This window comes from Oncorhynchus clarkii, chromosome 21 (assembly GCF_045791955.1).
Source record: "Oncorhynchus clarkii lewisi isolate Uvic-CL-2024 chromosome 21, UVic_Ocla_1.0, whole genome shotgun sequence".
Lineage (NCBI taxonomy): Eukaryota > Metazoa > Chordata > Actinopteri > Salmoniformes > Salmonidae > Oncorhynchus > Oncorhynchus clarkii.
The window spans coordinates 24,147,380-24,174,385 of record NC_092167.1 but is presented as its reverse complement, the minus strand read 5'-3'; the positions used below and the strand labels follow the sequence as shown (position 1 = coordinate 24,174,385).

Genomic DNA, 27,006 nt, shown 5'->3' with positions numbered 1-27,006 from the left:
AACTGTGGTGCAGCACTAAATCGTTGGCTTTTTTTTCCATTTGGAATACCAGGTTTAAATGTTACATTATGCTTCAAGTTTACTATTTTTCAAAAACTAAATTTATGGCATTATTTAGGATGCTTAACGCAGAAGCTTATACTCTACTAATAGTGCAGAAAGTGTGGTTTCACGTAAAATTATTTCTCAATAATGTGTCTTCAACAGGATTCAATCTCATACCTCACGTCCCTGAATGTTCCATAGTTCCTTGCTAAGCTACCGGCCAGGTAAACTTTTTGTACAATATGCTAAATATAAGTACGGGACGTAAGTACGTAAGTACGGTTTCCAGTCTGAATGGTGTTTGAAAGCAGCTCGGAATCTAAGAAAGCACTGGGATCTTGCATTTTGCAGCACATGGTTTGAAAATGCATGTTATCAAATGATCAGTTAGCTGCTTAGCGATTTCTACGCTTGCCTCAGAGCTCCGGTATCAAACCTAACATCACAAGCCACACACATTATCAAACAAATCAAAATGATAAAATACCATAAAGATCAATGTATCAACATAAACTAGAAAAAATGTATTACATGTATTTTAAAATTCAAAAATACATTTGCAGCAACAAAATTCTCAATAACAGTTTACATAAACCTTTTACTTGCTATGACTATGTGATATGTTGCTATTCATCCATCTTAGTTGAATGCACTGACTACGTCATTCTGGAAAATAGTGTCTGCTATATAACCATAATGTACAGTAAATGTAGATGTGAAAATTAACTTACCTGAATGAACTGCAAAGCACACTGAAATGTGCTTTGTGCTTTTTTTTTACTACATTTTATTAAATGTGTTTTTTTTTATTACTGGCCTTGTTTCAGGATGGAGCTCATTCGAATAAAACATTTTGCAAATGGTCATTTTTATACATACTTTTTTATTCAGTTAATTTAGCAGAAACTCTTAACACACCCATAGTGACATCAAACTTCTGATACCAATGCAGGGTGGAAGGGAGCCACAAAATGTGAATTGCAAGTTATAAAAAAAGTCTTTTGTATTTTAAACATATAAATTACGTAATTAAAATTACAAAAGAATCAGAAATAATTTAAATACATATTTCAAATAGATGTAACAGAAATACTGCCCATCTCTGCATGTACATCCCCTGCGAAAAAAGTGCTTCAGCTATACCTCGTAATCTTCATAAACCATGCGCTCAAAAGCAGCCACTGTTTGCCTGTCAAAATCTGATCAGGAAACATTCAATAAATAAGGAAATATAGGGTAAGCCTTAACATTTCTACAGCTTTATCTAAAAGTTACATTGTTACATACATGACAGAAATAATACAATAACCAGGAGACGCACAGCAACAGGTCTCGGTCCCAAACCAATTGTAGATGCTCCAAACGTAGCACATCTCATTCAAGTTTCACTTATTTTTTTTCAGATGTTCAACAATTCACATATCAAGACCACACATTACAATAAATAAATGTGATTGTCATAAATGGTTTATGTTCTCATTGTCTGGTTATTCATAGTAAGGCTCGTCTTTAGATTAGCTGACGGAGGACCTAAGGACAATCGTCACAGTCCATCAGACGCAGGAGCTCCATGCTGTCTGCATTGAATAGAATAGAAGAAAAATATCCCAGTGAGAACTTCAATTGTGGCAAGTCAGATAAGATAGACATACTGTATAGTAAACACATACCAGCAACATGACATACTGTACACAAATCACAAAAATTAAATGTATTTAAAAGCCGTATTGATGCCAGTACAAAAGTGGCTCACTTGGGTTTAAGAGTGAGATCCCTTTGCGGTGGGAAATCTATAGCTTAAATTGATCCTGAAGCTAGTCTAGAATGTCAAACTTTCAGTCTTTACACTTGTAGAAATAAGGGTACAGAATTGTGTGGGCAAAAACTCATTCTGATTGGCTGCGCTCCTGCCCAGTCATGTGAAATCCATAGATTAGGGCCTAATTTATTTATTTCAATTGAATGATTTCCTTAAATGAGCTGTTACACAGTAAAATCATTGATAATGTTGCATGTTGCATTTCTATTTTTCTTCAGTATTGATTGATTCATCTTATGCTACACAAAAATGAATAAAAACATTCTAAACTAATCCAAATCAACAAGTACATTTGTTTTGCACCCGTTACTGAAATGGTTGTTCCAGTTCAAATGGCTTAGGCAGTCTCCTAAAAAAAAATCTGAACCCTGGCAGTCATTCTGAATGCAGGTTGCAGGTAAATAAAACAAGTCTAACTCTGGATGGATTCTGATAGGAATTACACAGCATAATGCAAACCAGCAGGTAAGGTTACAAAATGCTGATAACATTCACAGGTTTTCCAGAAATCCCAATTGGAAGATTTCTGGAAGTGAGAGGGAATAAGCAGGAAATGCAGAATCCTTCAAAAAGTTTTCTGGGAAAATTACTGGAGATCTGTAACACTACTACCTGCAAGCCTGATGTGCCCTGTAAACCATGATATTCAAGTATTCAGGTAAAATTACGTCTCAAAATAAGAACTTATAAGATATGTAATGTATTGTCATTAAGAGTTTAATTGTATATTCATTTTTAAAGTGTTTTTCCAAAGTCATTTTACATGCTATCTCTATCTCATGGGTGTTAACTACAATTCACTTGAAAAGGTAAGGCACACTGGTAAATTATATTTGAGGCATGGCTTAGTTGTACCTTGGGGTTGAGATTGTTATTATTGGCCACCCATTAGTGGAAGTGTATCAGTTTAAATGGTCTATGGTACAGGTACATTTATGCCATTTCTGAGGAGTACATTGACTTGTCACTGTGGTTGTTTCCTATGAAGACAACATCTACCTTTTCTAAGAGCCCACTTTTGTACCTGTGGAGTAATAATATATAGTAACAGTCAAAGGTTTGGACACATTCACTCATTCAAGGGTTTTTCATTATTTTTGACTATTTTCTACATTGTAGAATAATAGTGAAGATCTCAAAACTATGAAATAAAACATATGGAATCATGTAGTAACCAAAACAGTTTTAAACAAATCAAAATATATTTTGGATTCTTCAAAGTAGCCACACTTTGCCTTGATGACATCTTCGCACACTCTTGGCATTCTTTCAAGACTGTTTGAAAAGCATTCCAGGTTAAGCTGGTTGAGAAAATGCCAAGAGTGTGCAAAGCTGTCATCAAGGTGGCTACTTTTGTCAGGTGTGTGCGTTACTGGTAGCGAAGTCAGGTGCAGGAGAGCAGAGAGTTGTGAACAGGCGCACACTTTACTGATGCAGGAGAAACCAACAGATGGACGCAATTGCGTCAAAACCTCCAGCCAATAGGCAAAAGTGCAAAACGCGCAAAACAGTCACAATAATTTATGTTTAACAATAAACATCTTCGTGAACAACACGGTATAAGCAAACTAGTCTGGGGCGTCAACAATTAACACGTAAGACAAACAATTCCACACAAAGACATGAGGGGAACAGAGGAATAAATACATGCAGTGCGATTGGAGAACCAGATGTGCAGGGAACAAAACAAAACAAATGGATTAATGAAAAATGGAGCGGCGATGGCTAGAAACCCCGGTGATGTCAACTGCCGAATGCCAACCGAACAAGGAGAGGAGCCGACTTCGACGGATGTCATGTCAACTTTTTAGAATCTCAAATATAAAATATATATTTCAGATTTGTTTGACACTTTTTTTTTCGTTAATACATGATTCCATATGTGTTATTTCATAGTTGTGATGTCTTCACTATTATTCTACAATGTAGAAAATAATAAAATAAAGAAAAACCCTTGAGTAGGTGTGACTAAACTTTGTACTGGTACTGTATATATTAGAATTGTGCTAACTGAGGTATGAACTAGAGATATGAACTGGGGTACAATTATGTAGATGTAACTAAAGGTGCAAGGGATGTACCTTACAGGATACCACCCCAGTAACAAGCAATTATACCCCTTTAGGAACAAATCTAAACCTTATTTTTCAAAGACTGTATATTGTCTTTCCAGGTTGCAGAAAATGTGGCTATTCAATTTACCTACATTATGCCAAATGCTGGGGAAGCAGACACTCACAGTAGAGGCTGTTCTAACTGATAAAACATCTCATGCAGTTAACAGTGAACTTATGAGTGAGTGTTATATAATCCATACATGTTGCTCGGCACTACTGCCCATGGGTAGTAGGCTTTTTAGATCAATTTCCCAACAAATAGGAGAAGATGTATGCATGTCAGATACGTTTTACACACTCAACGTGCACAAAAAGCATATTAAACACTGCATTATACACCAGATGACCTGACTTTTTCCAGAAATCCACTTTGCTTTTGAGAATCTCTACAAAAAAAGTAGACTTTGACTTTTACCATCATGCACACCTCACCTCCCACTTAATTTACTTTTGCTTACTCTCTTTTTAAAAAATGTGTCCCACCTCTCTCTGTCTCTCTCTGGCTATGGACAGAAGGCTGTCAGTTATGTATTGCTGAGCGGATAACCAACATTGGTTATTTTTCGTTTTGAATTTTGTCAGTTTTCTTTCTTTGAGATCAATTCACACATTGAAATGTTTCTCTTGAGTTAAATCAATTCCAGCCTGAACTGTGCAATGTAGTAGGGAGTTGTAGTTTCCAATAGGCCAATATTCTACCTAATTGAGTGCCTAAAACAATGACCATAATCCATTGTGCATCTACTTGTCCGGTCTGCGTTGTTTTAGGCCTGCTACGCAAGCGTCAGAAGCATGCTCGATCGTGAGGGTATATAGAGAGCAGCTGTTGCTTTGCAAAGTATCTCTACTGTACCTGTAAATACATGATCTAAGTGATTGATAGTTGGTATTCGGCAGTCATAAAAGCATGGCTTATTTACTTTGAAGAACAACAAAATAGTGACAGCAAATGCAGCAGCCCTATAGAGATGATGACTTGGAATGAAATAATAAAGTCATCAGATAACATTTGTTTTAACATACACAACTTTTCAAAGGATGGGTCCCAGTCTCTGAGGGGCCATGGGATCCGGGGGGTCGGGGGGGTCGGGGGTGATCTGCTGGTCACTGAGATGACAACCCAACTCGGGATGAGGAGGGGTTTTAGCAGGTGGAATAGTGGGGACCAATTGGAGGTTTACCTAGTAGCAATACAAATATCATATAGACTACAATATAGACTATATTGACAGCTATATAGACACTCAATCATGATGGTACTGTTTAATGGTACGTTTACTCCTCTACCAACCTATCACCATTTCAATGTGTGCTGGGTTATCAGCCGGTCCTGGCACCATGGCATCAGAGCCAGATCGAGGCTCCTGTGGTGGATGAATGGTTTCGGCACTCAGAGGAGACATGGAAAGCTGCCCATGTGCGGCTACAACGGGCCGTAAGGAGGCAAAAGGCGAGTGCTGACCGCTACCGCAGTGAGGCACCAGTGTATGCACCGGGGGATCGGGTCTGGCTCTCGATCCGAAACCTGCCCCTTCACCTGCCCTGCCGGAAGCTGGGTCTGCGGTTTGTGGGGCCATTTAAAGTCCTGAGGAGACTGAACAAGGTTTGTTATAGTTTACAACTCCCCCTGATTATCACATTAACCCCTTGTTCCATGTGTCTCTCCTCAGGCCGGTGGTGGCTGGTCCACTCCAGCAGTCTGAGGTGTGGGAGGTTCCTCCACCCCCTCTGGACATCGAGGGGGTCCCGGCGTATACCGTACGAGCCATCATTGACTCAAGGCGTCGGGCGAGGGGCCTTCAGTACCTGGTGGAGTGGGAGGGGTACGGCACGGAGGAGAGATGCCGGGTACCGGTGGAGGACATCCTAGATCCCTCATTACTACAGGAGTTTCACCGTCTCCACCCGGATCGCCCTGCGTCCCGTCCTCCTGGTCGTCCCTGAGGCCGGTGTCGACGCGCTGCTGGAGCCGAGCGTCAAGGGGGGGTACTGTCACGACTTCCGCCGAAGTCGACCCTTCTCCTTGTTCGGGTGGTGTTTGGCGGTCGACGTCACCGGCTTTCTAGTCACTACCGATCCATTTTTCTGTTTCTTTTTGTTTTGTCTGATTACATTTTACATTCCCTCATTACATTCCCTATTTAACCATCTAACATACATTTCTGTTCTGTCCGTGATTGTTTATGTCGTTAGTGGTTGTGTTTGTGTTAGAGTTTTGTTGTATGTTCCATTTTTGGAATTTTGCTTTATTCTTTGAGTAAACTCAGTTGGATTACTCCATACCTGTGTCCTGCGCCTGACTCCGCTTTCACTCTGCACCCAATCGCTGACATAAAACATACAGGGTCTGTTCAGAACTTTTGTGAAATAGCACAGTTACAAATGTATGGCAAATAGAAAACTAAAATATAACTATTGTAAAATAGATATAGTATGTATAAGCTGGAAGTAGAAACCTACGTGTTGTTGTTTTACTCCAATTAGGGGAGGTGTGGTAGGGTTTGAGGGGAATAATATATATTTATTTAACTAGGCAAGTTAGTTAAGAACAAATTCTTATTTACAATGACGGTCTACGGGGGAACAGTGGGTTAACTGCCTTGCTCAAGGGCAGAACAGGGATTAGATCCAGCAAGCTCTACCCACTTGGCTACCTGCCACCCCCCAAAAAAGGAAAATATATTTTAAAAATATATACAGTATGTGTATATATATATATATATATATATATAGATATAGATATAGATATATAGATATAGATATATGCACACACAGTGGGGAGAACAAGTATTTGATACACTGCCGATTTTGCAGGTTTTCCTATCTAAAACAAAAATCCAGAAAATCACATTGTATGATTTTTAAGTTATTCATTTGCATTTTATTGCATGACATAAGTATTTGATCACCTACCAACCAGTAAGAATTCCGGCTCTCACCGAGCTCTTAGTTTTTCTTTAAGAATCCCCCTGTTCTCCACTCATTACCTGTATTAACTGCACATGTTTGAACTCGTTACCTGTATAAAAGACACCTGTCCACACACTCAATCAAACCTCTCCACAATGGCCAAGACCAGAGAGCTGTGTAAGGACATCAGAGATAAAATTGTAGACCTGCACAAGGCTGGGATGGGCTAAAAGACAATAGGCAAGCAGCTTGGTGAGAAGGCAACAACTGTTGGCACAATTATTAGAAAATGGAAGAAGTTCAAGATGACGTTCAATCATCCTCGGTCTGAGGCTCCATGCAAGATCTCACCTCGTGGGGCATCAATGATCATGAGGAAGGTGAGGGATCAGCCCAGCACTACACGGCAGGACTTGGTCTATGACCTGAAGAGAGCTGGGACCACAGTCTCAAAGAAAATCATTAGTAACACATTACGCCGTCATGGATTCAAATCCTACAGTGCACGCAAGGTCCCCCTGCTCAAGCCAGCGCATGTCAAGGCCTGTCTGAAGTTTGCCAATGACCATCTGGATGATCCAGAGGAGGAATGGGAGAAGGTCATGTGGTCTGATGAGACAAAAATAGAGCTTTTTGGTCTAAACTCCACTCGACTGTGTTTGGAGAAAAAAGAAGGATGAGTACAACCCCAACAACACCATCCCAACCGTGAAGCATGGAGGTGGAAACATCATTCTTTGGGGATGCTTTTCTGCAAAGGGGACAGGACGACTGCACCGTATTGAGGGGAGGATGGATGGGGTCATGTATCGCGAGATCTTGGCCAACAACCTCCTTCCCCTATTGAAGATGGGTCGTGGCTGGGTCTTCCAGCATGACAACGACCCGAAACACACAGCCAGGGCAACTAAGGAGTGGCTCCGTAAGAAGCATCTCCAGTTCCTGGAGCGGCCTAGCCAGTCTCCAGACCTGAACCCAATAGACAATCTTTGGAGGGAGCTGAAAGGCCGTATTGCCCAGCGACAGCCCCGAAACCTGAAGGATCTGGAGAAGGTCTGTATTGAGGAGAGGGCCAAAATCCCTGCTGCAGTGTGTGGAAACCTGGTCAAGAACTACAGGAAACGTACAATCTCTGTAATTGCAAACAAAGGTTTCTGTACCAAATATTAAGTTTGGCTTTTCTGATGTAAATACTTACGTCTTTCAATAAAATGCAAATTAATTACTTAAAAATCATACAATGTGATTTTCTGGATTCCGTCTCTCACAGTTGAAGTGTACCTATGATAAAAAATTACAGACCTCTACATGCTTTGTAAGTAGGAAAACCTGCAAAATCGGCAGTGTATCAAATACTTGTTCTCCCCAAAGTGTATATATATATATATATATATATATATATATACGCACATATATTTTAAATATATATTTTCCTATAAATATGTGTGTGTGTGTGTGTGTGTGTGTGTGTGTGTGTATATGGGTATGTATGCATATATACACTGCTCAAAAAAATAAAGGGAACACTTAAACAACACAATGTAACTCCAAGTCAATCACACTTCTGTGAAATCAAACTGTCCACTTAGGAAGCAACACTGATTGACAATAAATTCCACATGCTGTTGTGCAAATGGAATAGACAACAGGTGAAAATTATAGGCAATTAGCAAGACACCCCCAATAAAGGAGTGGTTCTGCAGGTGGTGACCAAAGACCACTTCTCAGTTCCTATGCTTCCTGGCTGATGTTTTGGTCACTTTTGAATGCTGGCGGTGCTTTCACTCTAGTGGTAGCATGAGACGGAGTCTACAACCCACACAAGTGGCTCAGGTAGTGCAGCTCATCCAGGATGGTTCATCAATGCGAGCTGTGGCAAGAAGGTTTGCTGTGTCTGTCAGCGTAGTGTCCAGAGCATGGAGGCGCTACCAGGAGACAGGCCAGTACATCAGGAGACGTGGAGGAGGCCACGTCTCCTGAGGGCAACAACCCAGCAGAAGGACCGCTACCTCCGCCTTTGTGCAAGGAGGAGCAGGAGGAGCACTGCCAGGAGCACCGTGCAGAACGTTTGGCATTTGCCAGAGAACACCAAGATTGGCAAATTCGCCACTGGTGCCCTGTGCTCTTCACAGATGAAAGCAGGTTCACACTGAGCACGTGACAGTCGTGACAGAGTCTGGAGACGCCGTGGAGTACGTTCTGCTGCCTGCAACATCTTCCAGCATGACCGGTTTGGCGGTGGGTCAGTCATGGTGTGGGGTGGCATTTCTTTGGGGTGATGAGATCCTCAGACCCCTTGTGAGACCATATGCTGGTGCGGTTGGCCCTGGGTTCCTCCTAATGCAAGACAATGCTAGACCTCATGTGGCTGGAGTGTGTCAGCAGTTCCTTCTGGGACATCATGTCTCGCTCCATCCACCAACAGACTGTCTCACCACAGACTGTCCAGGAGTTGGCGGATGCTTTAGTCCAGGTCTGGAAGGAGATCCATCCGTCACCTCATCAGGAGCATGCCCAGGCGTTGTAGGGAGTTCATACAGGCACGTGGAGGCCACACACACTACTGAGCCTCATTTTGACTTGTTTTAAGGACATTACATCAAAGTTGAATCAGCCTGTAGTGTGGTTTTCCACTTTAATTTTGAGTGTGACTCCAAATCCAGACCTCCATGGGTTGTTCAATTTTATTTCCATTGATAATTTTTGTGCGACATTCAACTATGTAAAGAAAAAAGTATTTAATAAGAATATTTCATTCATTCAGATCTAGGATGTGTTATTTTAGTGTTCCCTTCATTTTTTTGAGCCGTGTATATAAACATTTACCCCAAAAAATATATGGGGGATTGGAAATGATTCAGACAATTACATTGATGGAAGCGATAATCTATCCGCAACATTAAAGCTGATCCACCCCCCCAAAAAAAAAAAAAAATTCAACATTTAGGTGATAAGCAGTAATGGGCAGCCACTACCATCATGGGACTTTTATTCATTGTTTTATTTGAGGGCGGAACCTAACAGACCTCAAAAAGTGCAAATTTGTCAACACTACAGTTATGTAACGACACCCAATTAAGGATATGGCCTGTTAGGTTCTGCCCTCAGCGCAGTGGTTATGCTCTCGGGCACTGTCACCCTTCTACTATGCCACCTACTGCTTGCCTCGCTGGCTAAACAACTCTGGCTCATGGTATATACAGTGCCTTCAGAAGTTAAACACCCCCCTTGACTTTTGTTTTGTTACAGCCTGAAATTAAAATTGATTAAATTGAGATTTTGTGTCACTAGCCTACAAACAATACCCCATAATGTCAAAGTGAAATTATGTTTTAATAATTTTGAACAAATTAATAAAAAATGAAAAGCTGAATATCTTGAGTCAATAAGTATTCAAATCCTTTGTTATGGCGAGCCGAAATAAGTTGAGGAGTAAAAAGGTGCCTGACAAGTCACATAATAAGTTGCATGGACTCACTCAGTGTGCAATAATAGTGTTTAACATTATTTTCTTCTGTACCCCACACATACAATTATCTGTACGGTCTCTCAGTTGAGTAGTGATTTTCAAACAGAGATTCAACCGCAATGACCAGGGAGGTTTTCCAATAGTTTGCAAAGAAGGTAACTTATTGGTAGATTGATATTAAAAAACATCTGACATTGAATATCCCTTTTAGCATGGTGTATCATCAATACACCCGCCCTTCCTATCTCAGTCATGCCAATAGTGACTTTAAAACAGTTACAGAGTTTAATGGCTGTGATAGGAGAAACCTGAGGATGGATCAACAACATTATAGTTACTCCACTATACTAACCTAAATGACAGAGTGAAAAGAAGGAAGCTTGTACATAATACAAATATTCAAAAACATGCATCCTGTTTGCAATTAGGTACTAAAGTAAAACAGATAATAATGTGGTAAAGAAATTAACTTTATTCCCTGAATACAAAATTGTATGTTTGGAGCAGATTCATTGCTGAGAACCACTTCATACAGTATTTCTAAGCATGGTGGTGCCTCATCATGTTATGGGTATGCTTTTCGGCAAGGAATATGGAAGTTTTTTCATACAAATAAATGGAATAGTGCTAAAAACAGGCAAGACCTAGAGGAAAACATGGTTCTGCCTGCTATCCAACAGACACCGGAAGAAAAATTCACCTTTCAGCGGCATTTGAATGTAAATATTTATTTTTATCAAAATGCGTTTTTTGCCCAAAAAAAGCCTCCTGGAACATGTGCCTTAATAACAAATGTGTAAAAAAGTATTTAGTCAGCCACCAATTGTGCAAGTTCCCCACTTAAAAAGATGAGAGGCCTGTTATTTTCATCATAGGTACACTTCAACTATGACAGACAAAATGAGAGAAAAAATCCAGAAAATCACATTGTAAGATTTTTAATGAATTTATTTGCAAATTATGGTGGAAAATAAGTATTTGGTCACCTACAAACAAGCAAGATTTTTGGCTCTCACTGGCCTGTAACATCTTTTTTAAGAGGCTCCTCTGTCCTCCACTCGTTACATGTATTAATGGCACCTGTTTGAACTTGTTATCAGTATAAAAGACACCTGTCCACAACCTCAAACAGTCACACTCCAAACTCCACTATGGCCAAGACCATAGAGCTGTCAAAGGTCACCAGAAACAAAATTGTAGACCTGCACCAGGCTGGGAAGACTGAATCTGCAATAGGTAAGCAGCTTGGTTTGAAGAAATCAACTGTGGGAGCAATTATTAGGAAATGGAAGACATACAAGACCACTGATAATCTCCGTCGATCTGGGGCTCCACGCAAGAACTCACCCTGTGGGGTCAAAATGATCACAAGAACGGTGAGCAAAAATTACAGAACCACACGGGGGGACCTAGTGAATGACCTGCAGAGAGCTGGGACCAAAGTAACAAAGCCTACCATCAGTAACACACTACGCCGAAAGGGACTCAAATACTGCAGGGCCAGACGTGTCCCCCTGCTTAAGTCAGTACATGGGGGTGGAAACATCATGCTTTGGGGCTGTTTTTCTGCAAAGGGACCAGGACGACTGATCCGTGTAAAGGAAAGAATGAATGGGGCCATGTATCGTGAGATTTTGAGTGAAAACCTCCTTCCATTGGCAAGGGCATTGAAGATGAAATGTGGCTGGGTCTTTCAGCATGACAATGATCCCAAACACACGAACAACGAAGGAGTGGCTTCGTAAGAAGCATTTCAAGATCCTGGAGTGGCCTAGCCAGTCTCCAGGTCTCAAACCCATAGAAAATCTTTGGAGGGAGTTGAAAGTCCATGTTGCCCAGCAACAGCCCCAAAACATCACTGCTTTAGAGGAGATCTGCATGGAGTAATGCACCAAAATACCAGCAACAGTGTGTGAAAACCTTGTGAAGACTTACAGAAAACGTTTGACCTCTGTTATTGCCAACAAAGGGTATATAACAAAGTATTGAGAAACTTTTGTTATTGACCAAATACTTATTTTCCACCATAATTTGCAAATAAATTCATTAAAAATCCTACAATGTGATTTTCTGGATTTTTTTTCTCATTTTGTCTGTCATAGTTGAAGTGTACCTATGATGAAAATTACAGGCCTCTCTCATCTTTTTAAGTGGGAGAACTTGCACAATTGGTGGCTGACTAAATACTTTTTTGCCCCACTGTATACCAGTTATGCTATTTTGGACCTGATGTCATGAAGCCTATCGTTTATGTGTTTATCCTTTTTCATAAGGACAAGTTTGATGTCGGACGGCAACTGTCTACAGATAGACGTAGTATAAACCAGCCTTTAGTCTACCATACTCACTCTGTTTAGCAGATGGCCTCACATGTGAATCCTTAAGGAGATATAGTTATGTGTGTTTCCTGTCCTCTCTGAAATCATCAAATGAAACACACTCGTCATACCCGTCTCTTAAGTGTCCAGGGACCATTCCCACCTTCTCACAAGTGGACATTTTGTATCAAATCCCCATTTTGGGGATTTAGGATTTCGCCATGTGAAATCCTCTGTTCTCTCTATGTGTCTCTTTCTGCATGGCCAGGGGGAGAGAGTCTCCTCCAGGAATTTACAAACTGAGGTAACAGAACCTGGGTGTAGGAGAGAGGGAAAGGGGGAAGCCACTAGCTATACCCAGAAAGGGACACGTCGTGACAACACAATATATCGAGATAGAGATGAGTGCAGGGGGCGTCAGGCTCACGTCAATCAATTCTTCATTAGCATTTGTATTTTTACTTTTTGCTTCTCTCCCAGGGAGGGCTTTAGAAGACAAAAAACACTTCAGATGACATAATTGACACATGGGAAGCTGTATTTATTTAAACTATATCGGAGTTCAAAACTGAGGCTTCATAGGGTATAATATAGGTTATATCAGTGTAGTACATGGATGATAAGATTGGTGCTTATCAGTTAATCTAGATTGAATCATGAGTACCTTAAAGAGAACCCTTTCAGACAATTTGAGTGGAGAGTGAGAGCTGGAGGGGTCTTCATATTACGATTTCAATCCCAATCAATTTACCATGGTGTGTATTTTAATTCCCTGACAGCAATTCCTCATTAAATCACCAATTTTTTTTGCCAGCAGATGCCACAGAGCATGTGAACAGTTGTTAAAATGTGCTTCAACCTGAAATGCTTGAGACGCCTTACCTGCAACAAATTCTATCGACCCAAGTTGGGATTCACTTGCTTACTTTTTGATAAGAGTCCATGCAAGGTTTCCCATGTTATTAGCTTTGTACAAACTGACCTGACACACAGAAACAGCAATGTCTACATTAATTTAGTCTGGAAATGAAATGAAATATTTAGCAATCTCACTGGAATAAAGACCCCCAATCCTTTGTGATAATATCTGTGATAATATTTCACATCTGAAAATAGGACTACATGTGACTACTCTGTGTTGAGCGGTTAGCAAAGAAACAGGTACTCCTATATGCTTAATATGGAGTTATTTCTGCAACTTTAGTTGTGATACAAATGTTGGGCTGTATGTTTTGATTTTTAATATGTTCTAAGGCTGCATGATACGACTAATAATTATTTGAAAAAGTTATACAAATATATATTTATTATTTAACCTTTATTTTTTTTTTGTGCAGGCTGTACACACATCATCAGCCTCTCATTCGCAAAATGACAAGCACTTGATAATGCCTAAAATTTCCTGGCGGCATTCCCTTTTTGTGGCCGTAATGCCCCCTAAAAAAAATCCTTGCCTTTTTCGGCCAGTGGCCGTTGTGCCCTTGGACTGAGTATAATAATTATACTTTTCTTCTCCCGGCTGTGTGATCCGAAGCACCCCTCACTCACATTGCTCTGTGTCACCTTATCAGGTTTTCTCACAGGCTACAAGTGAAGACAGACACATCGGGATGCAACTGCACGAGTCTTTATCCAAATCCAAGGCGCATGTTGAAGATATTGGAAGAACTGTACACGTAATTTGTGTCAGCCAACAAGATGAGTAGGCCTAATGAACAGCAAAAGCACTAGCCTATGGCAATCTACGATGTACAAAAGTTACCCCTTTCTATTATGTGCGAGAAATAAATATTCCAAAATAGTCTGGGACAGTTGTGGAATGCGATAGATCCCAAATTAATACAACCACTAGCATCCCAAAAACAGATCAGACTATTTAGCTTAACAACCTCTTACAGCTCCCCCCCTACTTTGTGCAATTTCCACCTGAAGACATACCCAAATCTAACAGCCTGTAGCTCAGGAACCAAGGATATGCATATTCTTGGCACCATTTGAAAGAAAACACTGAAGTTTGTGTACATGTGAATTGAATGTAGGAGAATATAACACAATAGATCTGGTTTAGATAAAATAATGAAAAAAAAACATACGTTTTTTATTTTTGTATCATCATCTTTAAAATGAACAATAAAACAGACATTCAGATAGGATGATGGGGACAATTTCAGTGAAATTGATAACTTCCAAAATGAGTGTGCTACATGACATTTATCATGAAGTCACCCAGGTGTCCCACACAAGTATCCCAAATGTACCCAAGTGGCCAAATTGGTGAAGGTATACATTTTGAAACAAATAACTATATACAAAATACCAAAATGGTATTCTAACACACCCCCCCCCCCCCAAAAAAATGGAAAAAAAATATTATTATTGATAAAAAAATCAAATGAAAAAAAATGTATATTTACATTTACATAATAACATGTGTAACTATTTACACACTTTCAATATTTGGAAGACCCTCAGTCCTCTATCAAATCACATCTATTTATATAGCCCCAGCCTAAAACCCCAAACAGCAAGCAATGCAGGTGTAGAAGCACGGAGTCATCATGCCAGGTAATCCTGACGCATGGTCCTAGGGCTCAGGTCCTCCGAGAGAGAGAAAGAGAGAATTAGAGAGAGCATACATAAATTCACACAGGACACCGGATAAGACTCCCATTCGGAGTCAGTGTCACTGTGAAAGAAAATGTTCATTTAGAATAGTTTCACATATGAGCCCTGTATCAACAGGTATAATAAACAGATATTGTCACGGTCATCCTCCTCTTCATCTGAAGAGGAGAGGCGAAAAGGATCAGAGGACCAATATGCGGCATGGTAAGTGTCCATGGTAAAATCTTTAATCAAGAAAGTACTGAACACTGAAAACTATACAAAACCAGTAAACAAAAAAACAACTGTGCAACCCAGGCTACCTAAGTATGATTCTCAATCAGAGACAACTAATGACACCTGCCTCTGATTGAGAACCATACTAGGCCGAAACATAGAAATGCCCCAAAACATAGAAAAACAAACATAGACTGCCCACCCAACTCACGCCCTGACCATACTAAATAAATACAAAACAAAGGAAATAAAGGTCAGAACGTGACAGATATATATACAGCGGGGCAAAAAAGTATTTAGTCAGCCACCAATTGTGCAAGTTCTCCCACTTAAAAAGATGAGAGAGGCCTGTAATTTTCATCATAGGTACTTCAACTATGACAGACAAAATGAAAAAAAAAAATCCAGAACATCACATTGTAGGATTTTTTATGAATTTATTTGCAAATTATGCTGGAAAATAAGTATTTGGTCAATAAACAAACGTTTCTCAATACTTTGTTATATACCCTTTGTTGGCAATGACAGAGGTCAAACGTTTTCTGTAAGTCTTCACAAGGTTTTCACACACTGTTGCTGGTATTATTGCGCATTACTCCATGCAGATCTCCTCTAAAGCAGTGATGTTTTGGGGCTGTTGCTGGACAACATGGACTTTCAACTCCCTCCAAAGATTTTTTTATGGGGTTGAGATCTGGAGACTGGCTAGGCCACTCCAGGATCTTAAAATGCTTCTTACGAAGCCACTCCTTCGTTGCACGGGCGGTGTGTTTGGGATCATTGTCATTCTGAAAGACCCAGCCATGTTTCATCTTCAATGCCCTTGCTGATGGAAGGAGGTTTTCATTCAAAATCTCACGATACATGGCCCCATTCATTCTTTCCTTCACACGGATCAGTTGTCCTGGTCCCTTTGCAGAAAAACTGCCCCAAAGCATGATGTTTCCATCCCCACGCTTCACCGTAGGTATGGTGCTCTTTGGATGCAACTCAGCATTCTTTGTCCTCCAAACACGAAAAGTTATATTTTGTTTCATCTGACCATATGACATTATCCCAATCTTCTTCTGGATCATCCAGATGCTCTCTAGCAAACTTCAGACGGGCCTGGACATGTACTGGCTTAAGCAGGGGGACACGTCTGGCACTGCAGGTTGAGTCCCTGGCGGCATAGTGTGTTACTGATGGTAGGCTTTGTTACTTTGGTCCCAGCTCTCTGCAGGTCATTCACTAGGTCCCCCCGTGTGGTTCTGGGATTTTTGCTCACCGTTCTTGTGATAATTTTGACCTCACGTGGTGAGATCTTGCGTGGAGCTCCAGATCGAGGGAGATTATCAGTGGTCTTGTATGTCTTCCATTTCCTAATAATTGCTCCCACAGTTGATTTCTTCAAACCAAGCTGCTCACCTATTGCAGATTCAGTCTTCCCAACCTGGTGTATGTCTACAATTTTGTTTCTGGTGTCCTTTCACAGCTCTTTGGTCTTGGCCATAGTGGAGTTTGGAGTGTGACTGTTTGAGGTTGTGGACAGGTGTCTTTTATACTGATGACATACTGAAGTTCAAACAGGTGCCATTAATACAGGTAATGTGTGGAGGACAGAGGAGCCTCTTAAAGAAGAAGTTACAGGTCTGATTTCTTTACCACATTATTATCTGTTTTACTTTAGTACCTAATTGCAAACAGGATGCATGTTTTTGAATATTTGTATTATGTACAAGCTTCCTTCTTTTCACTCTGTCATTTAGGTTAGTATAGTGGAGTAACTATAATGTCGTCTATCCATCCTCAGGTTTCTCCTATCACAGCCATTAAACTCTGTAACTGTTTTAAAGTCACTATTGGCATGACTGAGATAGGAAGGGCGGGTGTATTGATGATACACCATGCTAAAAGGGATATTCAATGTCAGATGTTTTTTAATATCAATCTACCAATAAGTTACCTTCTTTGCAAACTATTGGAAAACCTCCCTGGTCATTGCGGTTGAATCTCTGTTTGAAAATCACTACTCAACTGAGAGACCGTACAGATAATTGTATGTGTGGGGTACAGAAGAAAATAATGTTAAACACTATTATTGCACACTGAGTGAGTCCATGCAACTTATTATGTGACTTGTCAGGCACCTTTTTACTCCTCAACTTATTTCGGCTCGCCATAACAAAGGATTTGAATACTTATTGACTCAAGATATTCAGCTTTTCATTTTTTATTAATTTGTTCAAAATTATTAAAACATAATTTCACTTTGACATTATGGGGTATTGTTTGTAGGCTAGTGACACAAAATCTCAATTTAATCAATTTTAATTTCAGGCTGTAACAAAACAAAAGTCAAGGGGGGTGTTTAACTTCTGAAGGCACTGTATATACCATGAGCCAGAGTTGTTTAGCCAGCGAGGCAAGCAGTAGGTGGCATAGTAGAAGGGTGACAGTGCCCGAGAGCATAACCACTGCGCTGAGGGCAGAACCTAACAGGCCATATCCTTAATTGGGTGTCGTTACATAACTGTAGTGTTGACAAATTTGCACTTTTTGAGGTCTGTTAGGTTCCGCCCTCAAATAAAACAATGAATAAAAGTCCCATGATGGTAGTGGCTGCCCATTACTGCTTATCACCTAAATGTTGCATTTCCAATCTCCCATATATTTTTGGGGTAAATGTTTATATACACGGCTCACAAAAATGAAGGGAACACTAAAATAACACATCCTAGATCTGAATGAATGAAATATTCTTATTAAATACTTTTTTCTTTACATAGTTGAATGTCGCACAAAAATGATCAATGGAAATAAAATTGAACAACCCATGGAGGTCTGGATTTGGAGTCACACTCAAAATTAAAGTGGAAAACCACACTACAGGCTGATCCAACTTTGATGTAATGTCCTTAAAGTCAAAATGAGGCTCAGTAGTGTGTGTGGCCTCCACGTGCCTGTATGACCTTCCTACAATGCCTGGGCACGCTCCTGATGAGGTGGCCGATGGTCTCCTGAGGGATCTCCTCCCAGACCTGGACTAAAGCATCCGCCAACTCCTGGACAGTCTGTGGTGCAATGTGGCGTTGGTGGATGGAGCGAGACATGATGTCCCAGATGTGCTCAATTGGATTCAGGTCTGGGGAACGGGGAGGCCAGTTCATAGCATCAATGCCTTCCTCTTGCAGGAACTGCTGACACACTACAGCCACATTGAGGTCTAGCATTGTCTTGCATTAGGAGGACCCCAGGGCCAATCACACCAGCATATGGTCTCACAAGGGGTCTGAGGATCTCATCTCGGTACCTAATGGCAGTCAGGCTACCTCTGGCGAGCACATGCGGCCCCCCAAAGAAATGCCACCCCACACATGACTGACCCACCGCCAAACCGGTCATGCTGGAGGATGTTGCAGGCAGCAGAACATTCTCCACGGCGTCTCCAGACTCTGTCACGTCTGTCACGTGCTCAGTGTGAACCTGCTTTCATCTGTGAAGAGCACAGGGCGCCAGTGGCGAATTTTCCAATCTTGGTGTTCTCTGGCAAATGCCAAATGTCCTGCACGGTGTTGGGCTGTAAGCACAACCCCCACCTGTGGACGTCGGGCCCTCATACCACCCTCATGGAGTCTGTTTCTGACCGTTTGAGCAGACACATGCACATTTGTGGCCTGCTGGAGGTCATTTGCAGGGCTCTGGCAGTGCTCCTCCTGCTCCTCCTTGCACAAAGGCGGAGGTAGCGGTCCTGCTGCTGGGTTGTTTCCCTCCTACGGCCTCCTCCACGTCTCCTGATGTACTGGCCTGTCTTCTGGTAGTGCCTCCATACTCTGGACACTACGCTGACAGACACAGCAAACCTTCTTGCCACAGCTCGCATTGATGTGCCACCCTGGATGAGCTGCACTACCTGAGCCACTTGTGTGGGTTGTAGACTCCGTCTCATGCTACTATTAGAGTGAAAGCACCGCCAGCATTCAAAAGTGACCAAAACATCAGCCAGGAAGTATAGGAACTGAGAAGTGGTCTGTGGTCACCACATGCAGAACCACTCCTTTATTGGGGGTGTCTTGCAAATTTCCTATAATTTCCACCTGTTGTCTATTCCATTTGCACAACAGCATGTGGAATTTATTGTCAATCAGTGTTGTTTCCTAAGTGGACAGTTTGATTTCACAGAAGTGTGATTGACTTGGAGTTACATTGTGTTGTTTAAGTGTTCCCTTTGATCAGTGTATAATTATATATATATTTAATATAACGGCATCAGCACTTACCCGTCCAGAAGTACGTCCTGTCCTTGCAGAAACAGCTACTCAATGTTTGAATCATAACACTCAAAGATTCCTCAAACAAAAAATCTGTCTCACTTTCCCGATCAATCTCTTCTATAATCTGGTGCAAATCTGTATACTTAGACTTGGACTTCGCCTTTCCTGATTTATTCGCCATGATGTCTTCAATGAAATTGTTGAAAAAATACTTTCCAAAATATTACTTTCCAAAACACTGCTGTGCGTAACAAGCGTGACTGCAACTACTCTGATGGTCAAGGCGAGAATGAAGTCCGTTATTCATGCGTTTACAAACAAGGGGTGGTGGTCCAACCCATAAACATCACATACTGGCGTTTACCTCAGCTCATTGGCTATCTACCCAGCTAGATTTCAAGAAGATCAGTGGTCATTGGGCAGAAATACAGTCAATCAACGAAGCTTCGCAGATATTATTGGTGCGCAATGAAGTCATTGCTCGTCGTCTTCAAATCAGTTCACTTCGGTCAATACATCCCGCAAAAAAAAACAATCAAGTTTGGCTGTGTTGCAAACATCCAGAGGATTGCACTGAAACCAACTATGACTAGATAAACGATTGTTTAGTATGTGTAATTACGTCGAATTCTCCGTAAAAAGTTGATAGAGATGGAATTCACGACAAAAACGGTTTACAAAATGTTTCATTTTAGGCTATAAAAATTGATTTTATCAAAGAAAACTGCATTTCATTTGATCACTGGGACCCTCAGGAAGATAAATAAGAGCAAGATATCAGAATGTAAGTCATAATTTTACCTTCAGATGTGAATGTGTCTAAACCTTCATGGCGGAAAATGTTTTTTGTTGTTGATCGCTCTTCTCAAACAAAAGCATGGTATTTGTTCTCTGTAATAGCTATTTTAAATTGGAAAACGTAGTTTGTTACCAAGATTCTAATCTTTTGAAGGATGTAGGACACTTGCATTTTCAAGAATGTTTGTTACGACATTGTATTTTTAGCTGTCACTCTGAAATTTCCCCCTGATGTTGATCCCTGTACGGGGATCGCAGCCATAAGAGGTCACCTTCAGATCCATTTTATTTGTTCCTTCTTTGTTATTCCTTATCCATACAATCCATTATGTACAATTGCACTAAATATGATTTGAATAACGCACGATTTTAAATCCCAGCAGTCTTTAATACATTCCAGAGCAAAAGGTTTAACAGTTGTTTTTAATTAAATAAATATATATATTAATTGGAATATAACTAATAACATTTAATAACAACAACTTAACTAACTAATTCAGTGTAACATTGACATGGCAACTGTTATGCTTTGCTATTGCACAATTCTAATTTGTAGATAGGTCACAAATAAAGCTATCCCCAGTAAAATTGGAGCACAACTCATGAGCCCACCTCCTGCACCGCTCACACCTAATCCAGACCCCACCTGTGACTGAAAACAGGGGGAAAGATGCCAATTGAAAAGCTCTCTTAAAAATGGAGCTAGCTATAGTATCTAGCTATATTAGATAAAATGCTGTGTAAAACAGCTAAAAGGCTAAAAAGTAACAATAACTGTAAAACTATCAGTCATTAGTGGAAACATTTACAACTAGTAAGGTTGCTAGCTAGCACTCCTAACAGCTTATTCTAAATAGCTAGCTGGCTAGTATTTACTGCTGGTGAAGTAACTAGCGAGCAAATTAGCATAAACTAGCGCTAACTGGGCTAGTCATTGTCTAAATTACAGGTGGAAACACATACTAGGGGCCAATTACCCCCTAGTAAGAGGGGGAGGGGGTGTAGCCCCAACACACTCATCCAACATATTACTACTTTACTTAAATTATCTACATTTTTCTCTCTAAACAAGTGGATTATTTATCTTAAGGCTTTCCTTCTTGTATATTTAAAAAACAATTATAGATCTAACTTCATTGGAATATATCTACAACACAGAGAGTGTTAATTGTAACATATTTGGGTCTTAATGCAAATTAAAGGGAGGGGGGGAAGTTGCCCGAGGAAGCTAGTTACCCCATATTACCCTAACTTTGGCAAATAGGTAAAAAAAAATATATAATAATCTTAACCTATGACAAAATGTGGCTTAAAAATGCAGATTATGAACCAATAAGCTGTGGGTGATGTAAATTTCGTTCCTCTATCAAAATAACTCAATTATGAAAGACCCATTAAAATAAGCTTTAATTAAGTAGCCACCTCTATAAACAGTCCCTCAACTCCACGTGAGGTGACCGTCATTCACAACAACATTGGCGAGGGCCAATGATACAAACAGACGGCTATTAACACATCCTTGTATCCCCCAATGCACTGGCAGATCTGCCAGACAAATAATAGAAACAAAAACAAAGGATCTGTGCCAACGATGTGGTCAACAAAGTACATTCTGCTTGAAACGACCTGAGTTTCCAACGAAAAACCCACAACATATTACATCCGATTCCACTCAGGACATATTTCTGTCAACAGAAAACGAGCAACATGCATTTTGTTTTTCTTACCAGTTGCATTCTTCCCACATATGAGGTGCTGGTTGGGCTGCAGCAGACCCCAGATCTCTGAGTCATTGTTGATGGCCTGCTCTAGGGACTCAAGCGTAAATGTGGAGGTACCGTTGTCATTCTCGATGAGCGCGCTCCGCTGCACTCGGCTGAATACCTCAAGGAACAGGCTTTCCACACAGGCAGTGAAGTATATAGCCGCGTGCTCATGGACCCGGAGTGCCACTCGATTCTCAACCATCCACTTGAAAAAATGTCCTACAGAAAAGACGAGCCCGCACCGCGCTGACTTGCCCCGGTATAATTTATCCCTAGTGCTCATATTATAGAGCGAAAGTGCACCGAGTGCTGCGGTGATGCAGTTGACAGAGATGGTCCAGGAGAGAACCATCTTGATGGCGCTTTGGATCTCGTGCTTGGTGCACTTGGCATAGCGCAGACTGAGGCGCTGAGCCTCCCGGGCGACCCTCACCAACGCCCGACTGACCAGTGCTGAGAGCTTGGCCAGGACCTCTTGTGACGGGCTCCCGACACATAGCTCCTCTTTCTTCCTGAGTGCACACTCCACCTCGCTGAGGCTCCATGGCACGTCCTCCAGCTCGGGAAGCTTGGCGCATTGGCTGGAGAACTCCAATATATCCGTGTCCTCCGCCAGGACGGTGTTGACCGTGTCCAAGCTGTTGTGTCGGCTGTGCATAGATTCAGTCAGATGCCAGCAGTTTCCCCCATGCGCATATGACAGATTCGTGTCCGAACAACACAGCGACACACTGGAAGACCTGAAGGAGTCAGCGGCTCCACCATAACCGGAATCGAGCGTTAAATCCTCCAGCGTCCTCACAGCTGTCTTACTCTTGCCTGTCATGGCTGCATTGCATACTAAAGGTCTGTTTTTTCAATGAATGCCACAAACCCTGTCTCTGTCGCAGCTATTCCACGGCTCCAAGAGTTATATTCGGCTACATACAATCTCTGTAAATGAAGTGAATCTTGTACCTAGTTTTCGCTTTCTTGCGTTTACTGAAAATATTCCATTAAACTGGTCTTTCTCTAACTCCTCCGTAACCTGAGAGAGATCGAATCCACAAGCCACTGCATCAGGCGCAGCACGACTCGTGCATGGAGAGGAGGGGCTAGGCACATGGTTGGCTGCTAAAGGCCAATCTGATGCCTTTATTACTCTTGACTGACATATTCAATTTGTCAACTGGGATGTATTATGATATTAGCTGTTGATGGGCACATTAAACATGTTTCAAATATGACTGGAAAGGGATTTACTCAAAAATCTGAGTCTTATATCATAATAAATACAACAGACTTAAAACAGGCAGATTAAGAATGACACTCTCCCACACATTCATACACCTGCTATTGAGCAGGCCTAATGGCTGGGAGGGTGTTGCATTTAGCACATTAACAATGTCTGTCTGCACATATGAAGACACACTCCGTACATTACATGCACATAATAATGTGATTGTTGTGGATTATCAGATTCATATGATAGTTGATTAAAATGTTTACATGCTTTGGAAGAAGAATGATTATCCTGTTTACATGGACACATCTGAAATCAGGCTACCTGATGGCACTCTGATGAATGCATAAAATTGGCAATCTAAATAAACATTCAACCACTGCGACCATGCTATTTTTTGAACATATGAAGTTTGTATGTGAAAATTACTTCTAAGACGCATACATTCAGTTGTTTCAAACTCACTTAGTTCATGTTAAAGACTTGCTCGGCTGGTGCTTGCACATGTGCAGCTCAAATATACAGCTGAGATGCCGATTGGGGTGTTTAAATATCCTAATAATTCGAAAGATTGCTCAGAAAACCTTGTGTTAAATCGGAGTATGCTTACTTCGAATTTGGCCTTACACTGATTTAAGATAGGCAAAGCAATCTTTCGATTGCACAAAGGTGTTTACATGACTATTGCATGATCTGCCTACTGCTATAACCAGTTTAATAGTGATGCATGTAAACGAACTCACTGATATAAGCTACAAATCAATAGACTGCATGGGAAAAATTATTACAAATAATTCGACTATGGCAATGATATGAAAATGGAATGAATACAGGATCCTGAAATACACATAGATAAACATTCACAATATTGATGGAAAGGATAAAAAACATCAGTGTCTTTGGGGTGAAGGTCCTATCTTCACAGAGGTGCAATGTTACTGAATGTTGGGACTATATACAGATATGGTTTTCGGTCAGGTAGGTAGGCTTAAAATAATTAATTATGTCCGCTCAGCTCAATGCTACATTTCTTCCTGCAACCTTCTGAATGGCTCACATCACTGAACATACCCTTGCAGTCCTACTGCAGATAATCTTATGGAAACATCATCAAATGCCAAAAGGATATAAAGGAACAATCAAGAAATGGCAGTGGGCTAAAGGCTATATGAACATTTTAACTATGTAGTTTGTACAATCCTAATTGATTGGGTATTTTTTATATTTCCTCATTTGAGTGCCATAAAACACTGGTACTGGTACTTATTAGTTACCCTGTTTTTCATTCAGGATTTAGATTTATAGCGTTACACACATTATTCAACATTCGTTTTACTCATATGCGTAGTGCCCTTTATCACATCCATTGCGTATTGCACAATATGCTATCAACATTCATAACAACTCACCCAGCAAAATTTGCCTCATGAAGAGCTTATAAATGCGTTTAGCATTTTTATGCTAAATTAATTTGTTATAAATGCAATGTAATGCATATGAGGCTTATAAATGTTCATATGTTTATTACATTTGTTAGAAGCATTCATAACGCGGTCATGACACTTTTAAAAAGCCTAAAATGAAAAAAGCCTATTATTCATTAATCATTCATTTAAAATACACTTAATGTAAATACAGGTTGTTCATAGAAAGGGCTTCCAATGCTGTTATAACCCTAGACACACAGATTAGGCACAGTCCTGGACTAAAAAGCACATTCAATGCAGATTAGGGAACACAATGGAAATAAGTCACTGACTTTGTGTTATCCTTGTAAAGTTTTTAAAATGTATGTGCTGTGTGTGGATATGATTTTTTTTAAACTGGCAAATACAATAAATCAATCAAAAATGCTTTTTAGTGCAATCTCCATTTAAAATGCTTTTTGTCCAGGACTAGTTTTAATCAGTGTATGTGAAACCGAGCCTTAGTGTTTACTATCACTTACTATCAAAAAGTTGAGTATGGAGCAGGATAGATGAATATTAAGCATTAAAGAAATACATTGACTAAAGGTAATGGCCTCACTTCAGCGACTGACAAGTATTAGGCTACATCAGGAGGGAGAGCAAAAGACCCACGACTGTTAAAACCTCTCTAGGCTAGGGGGTGGTATTTTCACATCCGGATGAAAAGTGTGCCCAAAGTAAACTGCCTGCTACTCAGGACCAGAAGCAAGGATATGCATATTATTAGTAGATATGGATTGAAAACACTGAAGTTTCTAAAACTGTTTGAATGATGTCTGTGAGTATAACATAACTTATTTGGCGGGCGAAACCCCGACGACAAACCATACAGGAATTTTGTTTTTGAGGTCACTCTCTTTTCAATGTGATTTCTATGGGGATCTAGATTTCTAAGCCACTTGCTTGCAGTTCCCATCGCTTCCACTGGATGTCAACAGTCTTTAGAAATTGGTTGATGTTTCTCCTTTGAGAAATGAAGAAGTAGCCCTGTTCAGAACGAGGGTCGAGTGAAGTGTGCTGTTGTGGTTAAGGTGCGTGACCTGAAAGCTCGCTCCACTTTGTTTTTATCCACTATTGAATGCAGTTTATCCCTTCTTAAATTTGATTGATTATTTATGTTAAAAAATACCTAAAGTTGTATTAGGAAAGTTGTTTGAAATGTTTGGACAAAGATAACAGGTAATTTATTAGATATTTTGTAGTCATGTTGTGCAAGTTGGAACCAGAGTTTTTCTGGATCAAGCGCGCCAAAAAAATTGACATTTTGGAGATATAACGACGGAATACATCGAACAAAAGGACCATTTGTGATGTTTATGGGGCATATTGGAGTGCCAACAGGAGAAGCTCTTCAAAGGTAAGGCATGAATTATATCTGTCACGCTCTGACCATAGAGAGCCCTTGTTTCTCTATGTTGTTTAGGTCAGAGCGTGACTAGGGGGGTCTTCTAGTCATTGTATTTCTTTGTTGGTGATTTTTGTATGGTTCCCAATTAGAGGCAGCTGGTAATCGTTGCCTCTTATTGGGGATCATATTTAAGTAGTGTCAAGTTCTTACCTTAGTATCTTTTTATGCCTTTGTGTCTATATTATTTTTTCTATGTTATATTTCTATGTGTTTGGCCTAGTATGGTTCTCATTCAGAGGCAGGTGTCGTTCGTTGTCTCTGATTGAGAATCATACTTAGGTAGCCTGTTTTCCCCATTTTGGTTGTGGGTGAGTGCTTTCTGTTTTTGTGTCTGCACCAGAAAACTGTTTCGGTTGTTCTCTGTGTTTTGTTAATTGGTGTTCAGTTCCATTATTAAAAGCATGAACACGTACCACGCTGCACCTTCTTCCACCTACGGCAGCCATTACAGAAACACCTACCAACCAAGGACCAAGCATCGTGGTGCAGGCTGGGGGATATCGCCGCCCCAAGGAAGAACTGGAGGCAGCGAGAGCTGAGCGGCGGCGATATGAGGAGGTAGCACGGCAGC

At 40.6% G+C, this 27,006-nt stretch overlaps 1 protein-coding gene across 2 annotated transcripts in view; it reads right to left on the bottom strand.

Annotated features, from left to right (window-relative positions):
- Positions 1 to 23,362, bottom strand: part of LOC139378780 (ankyrin repeat and BTB/POZ domain-containing protein 3-A-like) — a 219,250-nt gene extending 195,888 nt beyond the window's left edge. For both annotated transcript variants that reach the window (XM_071121275.1, XM_071121276.1), the window contains exon 1: positions 22,298 to 23,362. In XM_071121275.1, the coding sequence (XP_070977376.1) occupies positions 22,298 to 23,162 (865 nt within the window). In that variant the 5' untranslated portion in view covers positions 23,163 to 23,362. The remainder of the gene's footprint in view (positions 1 to 22,297) is intronic.
- Between the last annotated feature and the right edge of the window lie 3,644 nt (positions 23,363 to 27,006).